Genomic DNA, 17,882 nt, shown 5'->3' with positions numbered 1-17,882 from the left:
GAGATCGGGAGAATGCCGGCGACGAGAGGGAGAAGGGGGAACGGGGGGGTTTTGGGCGTTGGCGAGGTGTTTTGGAGGGGAAGAGAGTATTTAATTTTTTTTTAATTTTTGGGGGGTGTCCTGAGCAATAGGGGGGGTGTATATAGAACCACCCGTGTATACAGCCAGGGACGACAAGCCGGGAATTTGCCACCGTAAAAGTTTCTTCGAAATGACAATTTTGCCCTTTTCTTTGGGGAAAATTACAATGCATTTGACTCATATGGCAGTGCTCATGCTATGCCAGTGTGAAAAACTGTACCAAAAATAATAATAATTCAAGAAATTTGTGAAAGAGAGTTCATAATGTCAAACTAATTCAAGAAATTAATCCAAATAGTTGTCAAACTCGTCAAAATACGAGGGGTGACGTCCACAAAGCAATCCAAATGTTTTTCTGACGCTTGTGACCGTGATTTGAAACTATTTTTTTGAGTGCAAATCTAACAAATGGTATTAGATGATAAAAGAATTAAAAGATAAAAGAGAGCATACCACATTTTCATCTGGGTTATCTAGATTAATGTTCGGATGAACCCACCCTGTTCGAATCGCCTACATTAATGTTTGGGACATGGTCCAGAAATTAGTCAGAAGAACAGAGACGTCAGAAGAGTAATCTTAACATTTCATTTACAACATGTTATAGTACTAATGTTTACTCTTAACTTTTTCCACTTATTCGTTACATACAATGCTATCGATACTTGATTTTCATTGTATCAAGACCCATGCAGATGTGTGTTTAGTCCCACATCGATTATTCGTTGGGTAAATCTTAGATACTTGTACAGAATCAAGAAACCCAAATAATACATTCCGGCTAACTATTTTAAGTGAGGTCCTGCGTTGCTATAAAAAATATCAGAGACGACCCGGTCCATGATCATGTGGGTTAAAGGATACTGCAGCATGGATCCATTAGGGTGGACCAATTATGGTGTTTACGATTAGATTTGAATCTTTACCCCAGTCAGCAAAAGAAAATATGCTAAGCACAGTTCTGCTTTCCTTCGCGAAAGTGCTCTGCATGCCACAAAACCCCCCAATCCTGCAAGTCCATAACTCAGAAATACATGCTTCATATACAACTCTAACAAAACACAATGATCATGAGAATGAAAGATCATTTGTCTCAGATAATCAAGAACAATAGGACTACCAATCGGTACAATTGCTGCATCAGAGCCACCACAAAGCATCACATCCTGCAAGATTGAAGCCATAAGCAAAATATATAACTATTTTAAATCTTTACAAATAAGTCGAAATGGGGTTAAAATGAGGGACTTACAGCTACATCTCTTATAATATGGCCTGCTGCATTCAAAATACAGAAGTTGGTAGTTGCATTTGCAGTAGAAATCGAATAGTTTGGACCCATCCAACTCTACAGTCCACAGAAAGGCTGGTACATTTTTAAGGGCTTAAAGAAAACGCGGAATCCTCTCTCGACACATCCTTTTTGAAGCAAATAGATGGAGAGATTTAAGAACAAAGGATCGAGCAATCCCATGACTGCAAGAAACAGATGGGACGCATACTGCATGAGTAAAAAATTTATTGACTTTGGCCGACATGTTTATTAACCAAGTAATCCAATCCGATCTACAATTGGTTGAAACAAAGTTAAGCATTGCCACCGTAACACAAAGTTCAACTCTCCTATCAACTGCCTCAACCATATGATGAATATTGACATTTGTTGTAGTTCAAATCTGGCCCGAGGGTGACCACGCCGGAGGGGCCGGGGGAGATGCCGGAGTGCGGAAGAAGACGGAAGAGCCGCCTCCTACGACCGACGGTGTACCTGCACAAAGCCTCATCGGTGTTTCCGATGAGAACCCTCCGACGATCAAGTTAGAGTGGAGCTTAATATATCCAGCCAAAAGTCCCCCCCGCTATTACCTGTTGGTTTTTATTTATAGTCCCAGTAGGGATGCTTAGGTGGCAGAGGTATGGCCCATTCCTATCATGAGTGGGAGTGGTGCGCAGCCAGAGCTTGGTTGTAGCGCACGGTGGAGTCCCTTCTTGGGAACGGAAGGGCGTTGGCAAGGTATGGCCGGAGTAGTACGTCGTGGTGGCATCGCAATGTACAGCCACGTAGAAGGGCATGGGCACGCACATTGGTGCGGCCGTCGGTAAGGCCAAACTCGTTGAGAGGTTGCATCGTGCTTTTGGCGATGTCGGCTTGATAGGTGCCGATGTGTGCCCGGTGAAGCGCCCCGAGCTTGGGAGTCGGGGCATATAATTGAAGGAGGCGCCCCAAACTTGGCCGGGGCGCGTCGGCGAATAAAAAAGGCGCCCCGGGCTTGGCTGGGGCAGGTCGGCAAATGTGGAAGGCGCCCCGAGTTTGGCCGGATCAGATCGACGAATAAAGAAAGCGCCCCGAGCTTGGCCGGGACAAGTCGGCGAATATCCGAGGTCAGATAAGCTTTTGGTGGAGTCCAAGGTCGGGCTGATTCTGGGCCGGACCGAGGACACGTTCGATCGGTGTTGGTGTCTGTTGGGCCGAAATTGGGTGGCCCTTTTGTTGTGGGCTGGACGATCCATTTCACCCCCATCAAAATTAATTCTGGATGCATATGTATGGCTAGAAAGATGTTTATCTGGGCAGGTTGGTCGCAGCAGGTGGGCGTCGTACGCCAGGCCTTACGGTTGTTGGGGCGGAGCTTCGGGCGGCCTGGGAGGGTTTGTCTTATGCGAGGCAGGTTCTTCGTGTTGAGCGAGTGCATCTAGAGGGGGATTCTTCCTTGGTGCTTGATTGGCTTCGGGGCATAGGCAGGTATGGAGATGGTCACCCACTCATCCGGAATATCAGGAGGTTGGGACAGGAGATATGCAATCCTTAGATTGCACATGTATTCCGGGAGGCAAATAGGGCTGCAGACTGAGTTGCCTCTTTTGTAGCTCGATATTTTGGGGAGTTTCTTCGGACGTCTGCAGCAGACATTCTTATTCTCTTGTACTCTTTACTTTCTTATGACTTGGCTCAAAAAAAAAAAAAAGGAAAAGAAAAGGAAAGAGAAAAAAAGATGTCTATCTGCACTATCCAAAAATCCATTGGGTCGTTGGCCATCTAACTCGTCTTGAAACCAAATGACTCGATATTGTCACAGGACATGTTCAGGCCCAAGCTAGCCTGGTCATCCAATGGCTCATGGTGTTGAGGCTGCTCAAACCCACGAAATCCAAGGCCCATGATTGTCAAACCACAGGCACAAAGCACGGTACAAATTTCAAATACCGATTCGACCGTTCATTCGGCTGTCCTCAGCCGTCATCTCTGGAGACAAGCTTCTAATCCCACTAGAGGGAGAAACCCCAACGTTTTCTTCTCTAGAGAAGAGCGCAAAGACCGCCCAAACGCTGCTGCTATGGCCTCCTGCGAGCTCAAACCAGCTAAGGGAGATGAAACCCTCCAAGAAGAAGGATCCGAGGAGGAAGAACAGTCGTCGGACTTCTGCGCGCCGGATGAGTCTGATGAAGACCCGACGTTTGACATCCTCGACGAAACACGGTCGGCTCTTTCGAAGATTTCGCTCAAGAAATCCAAGTCCCGGTGAGTGGAGGATTCTTTTGGGTCTGGTTTTGGGGTCGTGGGCCTTTGTTTGATCGGAAATGAATGCAAGAAGGGTCATCGGAGATGGATTTGTCGATGTTCGCAGGGATCTTAAAAAAGAGATCGAGCTGGGAAATGAAGATGGGGCGGAGCCGGTGGAGGTCGAGATTCCAGAGCTCAACGAGAAGGATGGGAAATGCTTTGAGATGGTTGAAAAGCTTATCAAAGGTTAGTACACGGTTTTTCTATTGTCTTTTTTCTTATTTTCTCTTATTTTAACCTTTTGGGTTGAGTTGGATAGAGATAAAAGATCAAGACGAATCTGTTTGTTGGGAAGGATGAAAAAAGATTTCTTTGACACTGACAATAGCTGTTAAAGTGTTTTCTTAAATGCTAAGAAGAACCGGAAGGATGACATTTTCTCTGGTCTAGTTCTAATGATCGACTGAGATATTGGAATGACAATATGTAAATTATTTCTGAATGAATTTTGAGCTTGAGATGCGCCTGAATACGAGATTTCTGGACATTTTAATACTTGAGAATTTTGAGAGCATTAAAAATGATCGCTTTTAATTTATTTGATTTTTTAACAAAATTTGGTCTTAATTTTATAGGTTTCATCAACTACTCATGTATTAGTCCTAGACCTTTCTACTCGGCTGGGTTGTTTTTGTAGTGGTTATTATTTGGAGCTTTTGGCTCGAAAGAAATAGCAGAACCTTCAAGGAGAAACTGATCCCTGTGGAGAAGACTTTCTCCATTATTAAATTCCTAGCGGCAATCTGGATTGGGAGTTGTAGCGAGAAGAAACTGGGAAGGACCAACCTGTACTTAAGTCTCTATTACGTTGAGTTCCTGTAAGGGAACTGGGGTGGGGTTGCATCTTGGGTTAGCCTGTTGTATGCCTGCTGTATGACTGTTGGTATTTTCTGATTCATTTTCTGAACGAATTGGATTGGACTTTGTCCAGTCTTTCTCTCAAGAAAAGATTACTATTCTTTCTTATGTAAACAAGGGTAAGATGACAAGTAAGTTAATTAAATAAATGGCTTTGAGGGATTTTAACTCATGACCTTGAGCAAACTTGCTCTGCTACCATGTTGACTAGCCAGTAAGCTTATGACTTTAGGGAATGTGTCAGTTCATGTCTGGCTTAACAGAGCCTATTCAAGAGGGGCACCTACATCTTTGACCCTGTGCACTGAATTTATTCTCTCTACATTATCTTGTATTTGAGTACTGCTATTCTTTTTTTTGTGTGTGTTTAACCAAGTTAATTGCTGTTCAGTACTTATTACAACCTTGACTTGGATGTTATTTTGATATGTCAGATCCTTTTTTTTAAATAACTTAAATATTCTTTTTTCACTTTTTAGCTGTAGTCAATTACTCATAACCAAGGTCTGCAATCGGATATTGTACTAGTACCTTACCAGTTTGGTTCATCTCAGTACGGAGTGGTACAAAGTCTGTAATGATCTGAACTTGAGTTTCGTACTAGTTCCCACATGGTATGGTATGGTACACCTCGTACTGAGCAGTACGGGATGGTAAAGCAGTCCATGCTCGTAATTGTAGCTTTATGGTGCTTTTCTTTTTCTTATTACATACTATAAACTATGAAAGTAACATGTTTATATTGTTGACATGATAGATGGCCAGTTGGAGAAACTAAAAGTTGATCAGTGCAAGGTGTATTTGAGGAAGTATGGGCTAAGATTAACAGGCAACAAAGATGTTTTATTGGAGCGCATCAGAGAGCATCTTGAGTAGGGGTTTTCTGTTTGCTTTTTTCTCAATTTCGTGCATATAAAAAATTTTTAGTTCAGGAATATGTGGCCAAGGATGCCACAGAGCCAGTCTGGTTAGATTCTATCTGTGCCATCCTGGGTATGTATCCTTACATGCTAGAGCATTAGGCTCTGCAGGGATGCATCCATATTGTCACATTAACATCAAGCCTAAGCTATATTCTGCCTATACTAGCTGGATAATGGTCAATATAAACATCTGATGAACATGCCTTTATTCAGAAAGTTATATTTATAATTAGAGCAGCAGATATATGGGAGCACTTATTTCCCTTCATTATGGATATAATTTGTTTTTCTTTTGTATGCTAAATTTCAGGGTCAAAGATGGTGGTGGGGAGAAGAAGTACCCTATTTCTAGCTTTGTCTTGAACTGCAAAGGTAGAATAGTATTTCCATTTCTTCCATAATGCAGCAATGTGAAATACTAAATAAATATATTAATGGGACCTCAGTATCCTTAATTGATTTCTGTGAATGTCAAGCTTGCATTTCATATATACATGAACAATGATTTAATACTTATTTTTTTTCCTCTTAAAACATAAACCAAAAAATGTGAATTCATCAGTGTACTATTTTAGTGCACTTTAGACCTTCACGTGCGCTCAAATGATTACCCTTGTTAGTTAAGGTTCAATACAATCCTTGTTATGATAGAATCTTTCCCCTGTTAAATTTAATCGCCCTTTATTTAATTTGGATGTATATACTCTGCTCTCTCTGATACTGGTGTTATTTGTAGGGGACGCATGCACAAGTGATGTGGTGCTGTTCGAGCAAAATGTTTATGAAATGTAATATTTCTTTCTGAAGTCGTGATCATCTGTGAAAGGCTTAATCTATGTTATGGTTCGCTAGGATAGAAGGTTCCCAGATTATGGTTAATCATCTGAAGTGTTCATGCCCTGGTTCTTGTATTTTGTTTTTTCTATGTTCTTATTGCCTATCATTGCCCCAGGTTCAGTATTGCTTCTAGGAGCGCCACAGGTCCTTCAATTGGTACAAGGCTGATTGCTGGCCGGATAGTGAAGGAAAGTTATGGTGCAGCCAAGCAACAACATACATTTACAGTAAGCAAATATCAAGGCACTATAGAAATCAGATACTAGTCATTAGGCTAGCCTTCAATGTCCAACATCTAAGACATCTGTCATTTCGACAATGAATAGATTGAGGTGCTATGGAGCAAAGGTGAAAAACCATTGCCTCCCCTTCATCCCCTCCTTATCAAGGGGAGGAATCTCTACCGGCTTAAGACAATGAGGCAGGTGGGTTCTGCCATACTGGTAAACTTCATCTTCTCTCACTTGTGCAAGTACTTGCTATTAGAAAGGCTGATTTTGATTCCTAATGTACAGAAATGGGCTGATGAAGAGCAAAGGAAGAAAATTCTGCAAGAGAAGCATGCGAGAGGTTCTATTGCACGATGTGCAAGGGAGAATAGGATCCAGCAAAAGGAAGTGAGGAAAATAAACAGAATAATTAGGTATTGAATGAACTGATTACTGTTTATATAAGATCTGTGCAAAGTGCAATTTTAGTGCACAAGTAAATTATGCTTACATCATTGTGGTATCAAGTAGGGTTTGGGAAAAGATATGAGAGGGTAATCAGTAGTCTCGCTATCTATTTTTCGACATTTTTTGATAAATGCAGCTGAGATTTTCAAAATAACATCAAAGCATCTTAAGGAGCCATAAACCTCCCATATGTTCACATTATTGCTGTATAATATAGAGACCGTAATAGTAAATAGGACACTTCGCCTGGTCTTAAATCTTTGTAATGGAGCTTACAATTTTCTTTAAAATGATATAGTAATATGATTTTTTAGCATTTCCTTCAAATCAATATTTTATACATAAGTAAATTTCATGAAGAAAGTTTTTGTTCTTGTAATTGATATAATAATGAACATAAATTCTTGCTCTTAATATAATAATGAAGGCTTAGTTCTTGCATCCATTGTTATAAATAGTTATTGGTTGAGTTGCTGTTATCTTCTCGAATCAGATATCAAACATTTACTGTTAATGATATTATTTCTTTGAGTCTAATAACATTTTAAAGGACATCGTATCTATGATGTAACAGGATGGAGGAGAACAAGGGCAAGCATATACCAGCAGAACAGAGAAACCAGCATCAACCAAATCCACTTCAAACAAATCGTCAACTAAAAAACATTCAGCCCTTGCAGCAGTCTCAGCATCACCCTGATGCATTTAAATCAAAGTTTCTTAAACAAATTCACTTTCAGAATGAAAGTCAAATCAAATCTGACAAGATAACAACTACTGAAAATTACGACAACTCTTCACCTCAAAAAGAAAATTATGACAACTGTTATCAAGTTACAAAACCACCTACCATGTTTCAGGCTAGCAGCACTGATCCAGTTGTCAAGCCTTGGAATTTTGAGTTTCTTCCTTCTCATGATCCGCCACAGTTTGATGAAAAACACAACCAGCATCATCAACAACCTTGCCCGTCATACTCAAATTCTCTTAAGATGAGCTCACCACGACCGCCGTTGGCACTGTCAAATTATTTCAATGGAAGTCTGCCACAACAGCCATCGGTGTGCTCAAATTATTTCAACAGAAGTCCACCACAACATCATTGTCCCATACAGCGACAACAACTCTGCCGCTTCTATCGCCAAGGGAGGTGCTACTTTGGAGATAACTGCAAGTATCGGCATGACTAAGTGAAAGAATTCAATTCTGATATCCAACAACTTTGCTGAATTTTAGATATTCATTAACTTTTGGTTGGTCACTTTTTTTTTTTGCTTCAATAGTTTTGAAGCTGGATGCTGTTGATAAGTTTTTGAGTCCACCAAGATTTCTGTTGAAATTACAACAATTTTGTACCTTGGTGAAATTATCTTGGTGGAACTATGCTACTTCACCTACTTGTATACCATGAAAGGCAAATGATGCAGCAATGTTATCATGGGCATATTGCTAGATTAGAAACAACTTGAGCGAAATTTCCTCCCTGAATTTAGTTGTTATCAAACCCAAGCAGTATAAGTCATGGAGAAGGACTAGCAAGATTTTGCCAGGTGGATGGAGAAGGACCAGCAAGATGCGGAAAATGGTAGATGATGTAGGTTCCCCTTTTTTTGAGAAAATTTTGGGAATACCCAACCCTCAATTTTCCTTCGGAAAAAAAAAAAAAAACTTATGTTAATTTGTCATCAAGAGTTATTAACATAATTGCAGAATCAAAAAGGGCCTGTAATTGTGAGAATCCTTGCGGGCGTGTGTTTAGTCCCACATTGGTTATTCGCTGGGTAGATCTTGGGTACTTATATAGGATCAAGGAACCCAAAATAATACATTCCGGCTAGCCATTTTGGATGAGGTCCTGGGTCGTGACATTTGGTATCAGAGCCGAGGACGACTCTTGTCCGATGGTGGAAAGGGTGTAAGGCTCAATAGTCTCACATCGGAAAGACTCGTTCCAGAGCCTGGGTATATGAGGCGGGTGTCTCTAAATCCTGCAGACGCGTTTTGGATGGAAAACAAAACTGGGGAGGGGTGAAGGACGCTTGCGTGAAGCCCCAGAACCGAAAAATATCTGGCAGGGGAGCCCCGTGTTTCCCCTCTCATGTGGCCCCCATGTGGGCACTAGGTGCCTCACGTGTTCCGCGGAAGCGGAGGCGTGACATTTGGTATCAGAGCGGACCCGACCCATAACCTATATGGACTAGGGGACACTGTAGCACGGATCCATTGGGGCTGACCATGGGACAAACGTGATATTTGTGATTAGATTTGAATAGATATGAACCCTTAGCCTGACGAGGACGTCAGGGCTTGAACGGGAGGAGTACGTGAGAATCCTTGCGGGCATGTGTTTAGTCCCACATCAGTTATTCGCTGGGTAGATCTTGGGTACTTATATAGGATCAAGGAACCCAAAATAATACATTCCGGCTAGCCATTTTGGATGAGGTCCTGGGTTGTTACAGTAATGGTGAAAAGATGGCTGCGATAATCTGTTGTCTGATGCAACTTAGGCTTCTTTTCTTTTTTGGAAATGCAGAGTAACAATTTTTTCCCTCATTTTCTCCAAATTCTTTTGCATGGAATTCACCACGACAGCCATTGGCATGCTCAAATTCTTTGAATCGAGTCCACATCGACAACACTATCCAAATGAATAGCAATGACAGCCATGCTGCTACTATCACCCAGAGTGGTGCTTTTTGGAGGCAACTGCAGGCATATATATGACTATTAGATTAAGAGAGAATCCTCTCTAGGCATTCAGCAACTTTGTTGGTTTTGTTCTTCAAATAATGTTGTTGTTGTTTTAAGGGCTTCCATGAGTTCTGAAGCTGGATGTTGCTAATAAGTTTCAGTACACATCGCATGTTGAACTTGTTTTGGTAGAAATATATGTCTACTTCATCTCCATGCATGTGAATGTAGTTGATAACAGCAGACTACAGTTTATGTGGCAGAAGAGAGCAGTATAGATATCATGGATGGGTGTTGAACTAGCTGCATAACTAGGCTTAGCTTTGCTGGGCTTGAAATATATATTTGATATGATTCTTGCTCAAAAGAAAGAAAGAAAGAAATACTGGTTCTTGCTCAAGGAAAGAAATACCCAGGGCTGTCGATTAGTGAGGCCTAGACCTAGGCAGACCAAAACCTAAATACTTTCAAAGCAGAGACCTAATTCTATATAAGTTGAGGCTCGTATCGTCTCTCTCATTTAAAATTATTAGCTCGGACGGTGCTTTTCTACCCGTGGAAGGGAAGATGTTTTGAAAGTCGGACGCATCCAACCAAGGCACGGCGAGGAAAGCAACGAAAGAATCCTGCCGTCTCTGGAAGGATTGTCGTCCGTCCATCCGTAGCGTCGAGCTACGTGTCGCTTCTGATCGAACGCCACGTTATACCACAGGGGACGAGATTGGCACTAGCGCATAGATTTCTCTATGCGCACAGTTCGTATAGATTCACGGAAATATCTCATCCGACCAGTCACGGACACAATTCCAATTTCATCTCTCTCTCTCTCTCTCTCTCTCTCTCTCTGAGTGCTCGTTGACCCAAAGGTACGATCTTGCTCTTCCTTTCTGATCTTTGGTGCGTTCCTTTATGAGGTCGGTAGAAATCTCTTTACTTCTGTGATGTCCTCATGATTTTCGGAAAAAAAGGATCTTTAGTGCATTATAAATATAACTCATTGAAAAATGGATACATATCAAATTTGATGAAAAGAACGGAAATATAGCATTGCATGCTTATAAAGAAGAAAAGAGGAGTAATCAAAAGTAGAGGTTCATGCTGTCAGCTTATTGTCTTCATGAATCATTTAGTGATTAGCTGGTAGGAAGTGGTAATAGCTCTATGGTTCAAATTTGATAGAAAAGAAAGTTAAGAACACACTATATTTTGGGGGCATAAAGAATCATGAGCTGTGAGAGAAAAAGACTATCAATAGAGACTGGAAGCACCCAAACACTGCAAAGGGAACAACTGTTTTGGTCATTACATATGGCAGTTATATATATTGCACATGGCTGGGTGGATATTCTCCATAATAATCCAACATAGTCTTGCTCATGACCTTGAGTTTCGCAAGGGGGAGCCGAAATTTACAGAGGGTTGGATTCCTTTTTGCGATATCTGGCGCTCATCTACCACATATTGCATTCAGTGGTATGTGGCAAGCTAAATCATTTCCCATCTAAAAAGGAGAAAAATACTACCGTAGAGGTCAAGTTGTTGACCTATTTACATAATAGATTGTTTACTAGTTAGCTGTGAGAGGAAGATATTTTAAACTGGTGATGATGAATATGTATTTAGAGGTGCATTCTTGTATTGAACGGATGTTTGATCCACTGTCTCAAAGTTGTCGGTTGTGCTTTTCATGAATTGAGGACCATTAACCATGGGAAATACAGCAACTAACTTGATTTGTAAGCATATGGATCATAGGAATGCATAGGATTCAATGATGCAAAATTTTCATGCAAGACTATCTCTATTTATGAGCACCTTAGTGTTACGTCAATCACTGATATGTGCTGTGCTTTCCTCACTGTCATTTAAGGTAAGATTTGTACCAATTTATTTTGCTACTTATTACAATACCTATTACTACTAAACTGCTGCACTTTGAGGTGGTTTTATTTGTTGGCATCGCCATTATGCTAAAGACTAAGATGCCTATTTGATAGGATTTAGGGATGATCTTGTTAAGCCAGATGTACACTGTTGACCTTTTCCCTATCAGCTTGAGGTTTTTGGGTCGATTGGTTAGTTAACATGGTATTAGAGCAGATGTTTGCTAGAGGTCATGGGTTCAAATCCCCTCCAGTTCAATTATTTACTTAATTATCCCTGCTTATCTATTATTCTGATTCTTAATTATGCCAGGTTGTCTATTTTTCTGATTCTGATTTGTCTTGTTATGCATGATATACATTGTTGAACCTTTCCCTATCAGCTTTTAAGTTCTTGGGGTCAATTGCGTAGTTTATAGTTCTAATGTGTCTTAGGTCTCTGAAAGTTCATTCTTGGATCAGGAACCCTTGCAGCTCAAACAAACTAGTCTGTGACCACTATGAAATAAACCAGATCTGTTTTAGTGATGGTTAGATATGTTGATTTCCAGACAAGCCTTTGATTCTGATGAATACAAATTCTAAATTAACCAAGGATTGAAATAAATTCAAAACATAGATACACATCAATTTTAGACTTCCCTTGCGTAAATTTTGTTTGAGAAAGCTCCTTGCGTGAATTTTCCATTATTGACAAGGAACAAGGAGCACTAATTATTTTTTAAGTGAGATGCGGTCTTAGAATGAAACAAATTGATCTTGTAGTTAATGTTGCATTACTCTTATCTTTAATAAGTGACTATGTATAAACTGAGTCTTTGCTATCTTTAAACTATCTTACATTTGCAACAATATATTCATGGATGTTCCTTTGTCACATCTATGGTGGCTACTTTTAGCAGGAAACCATGGAGATCGACCCGGTTAATGTGAGTGAGTTTCAAGAACTTGCCAAACAAGCTCTTCCAAAGATGTACTATGATTATATCAGTGGAGGAGCTGAAGACCAGTTTACCTTGAAGGAGAATATTGAAGCATTTCAAAGAATTATGTAGTGCCCGCTGCTTTTTTGATACTTCAAATTATTGTTTTGTTTAGAGGCTAAAAAAGTATGGTATTTTAATTAGCTTAGATCCTCAGGTTACGGCCCAGGGTTCTTGTAGATGTGAGCAAAATAGATATGTCAACAACCTTACTAGGGTACGACATGTCTTCACCTATCATGGTTGCCCCGACTGGAGCGCAGAAGTTAGCACATCCTGAAGGTCTTGATTCCATCCTAAAGTTTTCTACGAGTCTAGTGTGTGACTCTGATCTCTGATTGCTGGCTTCTTGTTCTTTTCAGGAGAATTGGTAACAGCAAAAGCTGCAGCAGCATGTAACACAATAATGGTAACATGTAGTTTTAACATACAATCTTTGATTCCATAAATCTGCTTGAAGCATTGAACGATCTTTCTATTTCCAGGTGTTGTCATTTTCGTCTAGTTACACTATTGAGGAGGTTGCTTCCACTTGCAATGCTATTCGTTTCTTTCAATTATATGTATGCTCTACTTTCACAATTCCTAGTGTTTCTGTTCATCTCATTTAACCCTTTTTTTTAATAAAATTGCTCATGTTGCCTTTTCCCCTCTTTTTCCTTGCAAATGTGATAGATATTCAAAAGGCGAGATATTTCAGCAAAACTAGTACAGCGAGCTGAGAGTAATGGATTTAGAGCTATTGTTCTAACAGTTGACACTCCAAGGCTTGGTCGAAGGGAGGCAGATATAAAAAACAAGTGAGAGTTTTCTTCATTTACCTCTTGAAAAGCTTTAGGCCCATTGGGGTAAACATATATTATTTGAAGTTTGAACTTATGGAGATCAAATGCAGCTCCTAAGAATTCTAAAGACTGTGGAGCCACTTCTTCCACTCAGGCCTATGGATGCCATTCAATTTTACCTTTAAAACCTGAAATTGTAAATTGTTTTGCAACTGATGTTTGGCAAATAATGCAATCATGTAAAACTTACAGTTTGGGATGGAACTTCTGCTCCTTAAACAATATTCATGAGAAGTTCTATGTTCATCTAATCACAATCAGGGTGCATTATCTATATTGACCAAGTTGGTTCCTTCTGCAGGATGATTGCACCAAAAATTTCAAATCTTGAAGGCCTGTTATCACTGGATGTTGATGCTGTGAGTAAAATGCATTTCTTTAGTACTTCATGAAAATATGTATACTGCTAGCTAAGTAACGTTAAAAAGCTATGCTACTTGAATAAATATAAATATTCCTACACCATTCGATAATCGGATCATGTTTTCACTACTTTTGTTTGCAGGAAGGTGGTTCTAATCTTGAGGCCTTTGCATCTGAAACTTTGGATCCTTCTTTGAGTTGGAAGGTACCAACCAAACATCTTTGTTAGTTCTGTATTTCTTCAAAAACCATTTACATTGGTTTCTTGAAGCATGAGATTGTTTCTAAGGTATCATCTCTACGACAATCATAACTCCTCTTGTTAGTTGAAGGACACTGAAACTGTGAACAAATTTTAATCAATTGAATTCTTCGGGCACGTAATCTTTTTTGACATTTTCTTTGAGTAGTTTTCTTCTAGCCAATGGCTTAAACCTTTTTTTGTCTTTGGGCACATTCACATGCATGCACATCACATCTATGACTCATGAGCTCTTCTAACTATAAATTCAATCAGGGCACGCTATGGTACCATTAAATATTGTCCAATTTGTATCCACTTGATGTGTAAGGGACCTCCAAGATACATGACTTCGGTTTCTGGATAATCTAGACTTTTTGGATCATGATCAGCATTGTGGATTTTCATTTTTAAAATGGCTATCATTGATTTTGGATGGAAAGTACTTGAATCCAAATACTCTCAAAAACATTCTAGCTTTACTCTCTCTCTCTCTCTCTCTCTCTCCATACTAACAAATACTCACTCTTCCTAAAGGGCTTAAAGATTTGCACTCCTTGCCAATCATTTTGGTAAGAAGCCCTCAATCAACCTTACAAGTGATTAGCGTAGAGTTTGTTAAAACCAATATTGAAAAGGCATCAAAATAGTCTCTTGTGAAGTTTTATAAAATTTGGGAAACCATTTTTTTTTAATTTGAAGGAAGAATTTGATACAATTAAAGCAATATAAAAAATTATGAGGTGTGCTGGTCTATAAAAATGTCAGCATCTTAGAAGATACTCCATGCATGGGCAAAAGTGTAAAATCAGGCTTAAGAAGATGGAGATGGTAGAAGAGATTAAGGATATTGATGAACTATTTAATGAAAATAATGTTTTAGAGATCGAAATACTTGAAGGTGGTTTGAGAATATCTTTTGTTATTGTTCTCAGACTCCTGCTTTTATGTTCATAAATCATAGTTTTACCTAATCCTGGTATTTGCAGGACATAGGATGGATAAAATCTATTACAAACTTGCCCATTTTGGTAAAGGGCATTCTGACTGCAGAAGATGGTAAAATTTATCTTCTTCCAATCCTCTTTAACTAAAAGTACAATAGCTGGTAATCGAGTGAATGTGTTTTCGGTCTTATATTACGAATGTCGAATGTTAGCAGCTACAAAGGCAGTAGAAGCAGGAGTATCTGGTATAGTTGTATCTAATCATGGTGCTCGCCAGCTTGATTATGCACCAGCAACAATATCTGTTCTTGAAGAGGTATGGCTTCACTGCTTAGAAACTCCTTTTCTGATTATATACATATATGTACATACATACATACATGCCTGCGTACGTATGTATATATGAGTTGGACTACAAAATTTATATTAACTCATTGTAAATGGAGTTAATAATTTTAAAATCATCGATAGGCCTTCCAAATTGAAGATCCAAATCATTGAGCATGATTTATACTGAAAAAATACTTAGGAATCAAAATTCATGTATTTTAGTGGGCTCTAACACATGCATCAACTCAGTATAAACATGAGCGGTTTCGATTGTACTAGTATAGTAAATACATGATACAGCATAAAAATTGGAAATTCACTTTATTTATCATGATCCGCACATCTTAAAACATGAATTGATTTAAATTTACTGGATTTTAATGATTAGATCATCATAAAACATAGTATCATGCTGTATATAGAAACTGCTGGTGCTAATGTTACTTCAGTTTACTTAAAACTTCAAAGACAGAAGCAACTTGGATGCATTACTATATACTTTACTATAAAATTTTGAACTGATTCCCATTTCTTTTTTTCTTTCTGGGGTGGGGGTTCTAATTTTTTTGAAGGCAAAATCAAGCAAATTGATCTCCTTTCTCAGTCTTCAAGTGTACTTGTCCAGATTTTATAATTTTGTTATCCATGTTGTGGCCCCAGGTGGTTAAAGCTGTTTCTGGAGCAGTTCCTGTTCTATTTGATGGAGGAGTCCGACGTGGAACCGACGTGTTCAAGGCCTTGGCTCTTGGTGCTAAAGCTGTAATGGTATGCTTTCTTAAGTCATGAGCATAACCACAACCTGGTCAAAGAATGCATATATTTAACCAAGTTCTCTAGTGAATCCTATACAGCAAAGACAGATGAGTTATAGGAATTAATCCTTCCGTTCCTGATTTCACTATTAAAGAACTATCTTTTAATTTAACCTTTAAGTTCTTGCTGGAGTTTAGAATGCTGTCATCTTATACTGGTGAACCTCAATACCTCCCAACTTTATGTTAAGTTGTTAACCCATTTCTCCTGCTTTGTCATTGCCACCATTAATTCCAAATCATCTTGACCATCTTAGTTTTATTTTCTTCAAGCATTACATCAAAATTTTCAACTATATGTACTGAAAAAGAAAATCTTGCGGCACCTTTGATTCATCGTATCACTTTGTTCCCATGTGTTACAGATTGGACGACCTGTCGTCTATGGCCTGGCAGCAAAGGGGGAATATGGAGTAAGAAGGGTCATTGAAATGCTTCAAAACGAGTTGGAGCTGACCATGGCCTTGGCAGGCTGCCCCAGTATAAAGGACATTACCAGGAATCACATCTGGACCAAGCATAACAGGCTGAGATCCCTCATGTGAATGATTATGCGATATACCCTGCAGTAAAAAACATATTATTTTGTTCGAAATAAAGAGAACAAAAGTTCTGTTTGATGATCCATCGAGAACATCAATTATTTTCTTTTTGCTGTTGGTTGCATCCTAAAATACCGGAATACAGGCAGGGGTGATGCACAGACGATGTAAGTAATGTATTACCCAAGTGTGATTGGTAGACATGATGATTCCATTATCCTCATCCCTCAAAGGCCACCAGGCCTCTGATTTGTATCTTCATATTTAACCTACATATAATGTTCAGCACAGGATGACATAAGGTTGTTTCAGAATAGAAGTCCATATTTTCGTTTTTGACTCTATGATGTCCCATATTTTTTCCTCATTTTATTATGAATTGTAATGGGGACATGATTTATAGTGGTCTCATTCTTATAGTGTCCTAGCAATCTATATCCTGAGTCTACAATGGTGGATTTATGAAGATGAATTCCAAATAACAATCTCGTCAGGTAGGAACTCATGAATTTTCCAGGTAAAATTGATTATACTCCCAGAAAGGTAATCTGGTTTGTAACAGATTTTCTGATTTTTTTTCACAAGTACCTGAGCATTAATTTAGTGGTTATATCTGTCTGCTTATAAATGGATGGTACAGGATTAGAGTCTGAAGAAGTTCTTGCTCACGATCTTACCCAACTCCCAACTGGTAATTATATAAGGGGTGGGGCTCCCTCCTATTCTGGGAGGAAAAAAGAAAAAGCTCTGACAAAATGATACATGGAAAGAAAAAGGTTTACGGCCTCAGCTATGAAGGGCATTTTTTTGATACCAGGTTTCGTCCCTGTACCAGTACTCTTCATGGTCTCTGGCTAAAACGAATCAGCAGGAAGCTGCTAAAACCTCCTGGCATCCACAGCTAAAAAATCTTCATGATCATTTTGCCCTTGTTAACAGTAAAAGCATGGCAAAAAAAAATTTAAATCAAGTTCTGTATCACCAGATGCATCATGTACAAGGCCCTCCAGCACATCTATGCATTTATATTACATCTGTTTCGCACATGTAGCTAAGGCAGGGAGACTAAGGAAACAAAAAAAAAAAGAAAAAAACAAGAGAAGAACAAGAATATAATACTTATATGATTCGGTCTATTGATCTGTGTCCACAGGCAGAGACATGCAAAATCTTTATTATAAAAAAAAAATAGAAATAAGAGAGTACAAAATTTTCTCACAAATCCTAGCCCTGGTACACCCAATTTTTAGAACACTTAATTGCTCCTACTTACAAGAGATATATATAATTTAGTAAGTCGACTT

At 39.2% G+C, this 17,882-nt stretch overlaps 2 protein-coding genes across 2 annotated transcripts; both read left to right on the top strand.

The window, feature by feature from the left end:
• Window positions 1-3,317: 3,317 nt before the first annotated feature.
• LOC120113292 (zinc finger CCCH domain-containing protein 62-like) lies at window positions 3,318-8,407 on the top strand. The gene is made up of 9 exons (XM_039134349.1): window positions 3,318-3,601; window positions 3,708-3,829; window positions 5,259-5,373; window positions 5,735-5,796; window positions 6,161-6,212; window positions 6,377-6,488; window positions 6,588-6,686; window positions 6,777-6,904; window positions 7,513-8,407. The coding sequence occupies exons 1-9, from the start codon at window positions 3,417-3,419 to the stop codon at window positions 8,126-8,128; spliced, it is 1,491 nt and encodes a 496-aa protein (XP_038990277.1). The 5' UTR covers window positions 3,318-3,416; the 3' UTR covers window positions 8,129-8,407.
• A 1,984-nt stretch (window positions 8,408-10,391) lies between these two features.
• On the top strand, window positions 10,392-16,920 carry LOC120113291 (peroxisomal (S)-2-hydroxy-acid oxidase GLO4-like). Its single transcript, XM_039134348.1, has 12 exons — window positions 10,392-10,498; window positions 12,418-12,566; window positions 12,656-12,780; window positions 12,861-12,907; window positions 12,984-13,061; window positions 13,174-13,298; window positions 13,645-13,702; window positions 13,849-13,911; window positions 14,937-15,006; window positions 15,110-15,210; window positions 15,885-15,989; window positions 16,402-16,920. Exons 2-12 carry the CDS (start codon window positions 12,424-12,426, stop codon window positions 16,579-16,581), a joined length of 1,095 nt encoding a protein of 364 aa, XP_038990276.1. The 5' UTR covers window positions 10,392-10,498; window positions 12,418-12,423; the 3' UTR covers window positions 16,582-16,920.
• Window positions 16,921-17,882: the final 962 nt, after the last annotated feature.

This window comes from Phoenix dactylifera, chromosome 15 (genome assembly GCF_009389715.1).
Source record: "Phoenix dactylifera cultivar Barhee BC4 chromosome 15, palm_55x_up_171113_PBpolish2nd_filt_p, whole genome shotgun sequence".
Lineage (NCBI taxonomy): Eukaryota > Viridiplantae > Streptophyta > Magnoliopsida > Arecales > Arecaceae > Phoenix > Phoenix dactylifera.
This window is presented reverse-complemented; position numbering and strand designations above follow the sequence as displayed.

What these genes read in the sequence shown, in the direction of transcription:
- LOC120113292 (XM_039134349.1), top strand. Translation starts at nt 3,417, where the DNA reads ATGGCCTCCTGCGAGCTCAAACCAGCTAAGGGAGATGAAACCCTCCAA. An exon ending in GGTTGAAAAGCTTATCAAAG is followed by an intron (nt 3,830 to 5,258) that starts GTTAGTACACGG and finishes TTGACATGATAG; the next exon opens with ATGGCCAGTTGGAGAAACTA. An exon ending in AGCAACAACATACATTTACA is followed by an intron (nt 6,489 to 6,587) that starts GTAAGCAAATAT and finishes GACAATGAATAG; the next exon opens with ATTGAGGTGCTATGGAGCAA.
- LOC120113291 (XM_039134348.1), top strand. Translation starts at nt 12,424, where the DNA reads ATGGAGATCGACCCGGTTAATGTGAGTGAGTTTCAAGAACTTGCCAAA. An exon ending in CAGCATGTAACACAATAATG is followed by an intron (nt 12,908 to 12,983) that starts GTAACATGTAGT and finishes TTCTATTTCCAG; the next exon opens with GTGTTGTCATTTTCGTCTAG. An exon ending in TTCGTTTCTTTCAATTATAT is followed by an intron (nt 13,062 to 13,173) that starts GTATGCTCTACT and finishes CAAATGTGATAG; the next exon opens with ATATTCAAAAGGCGAGATAT.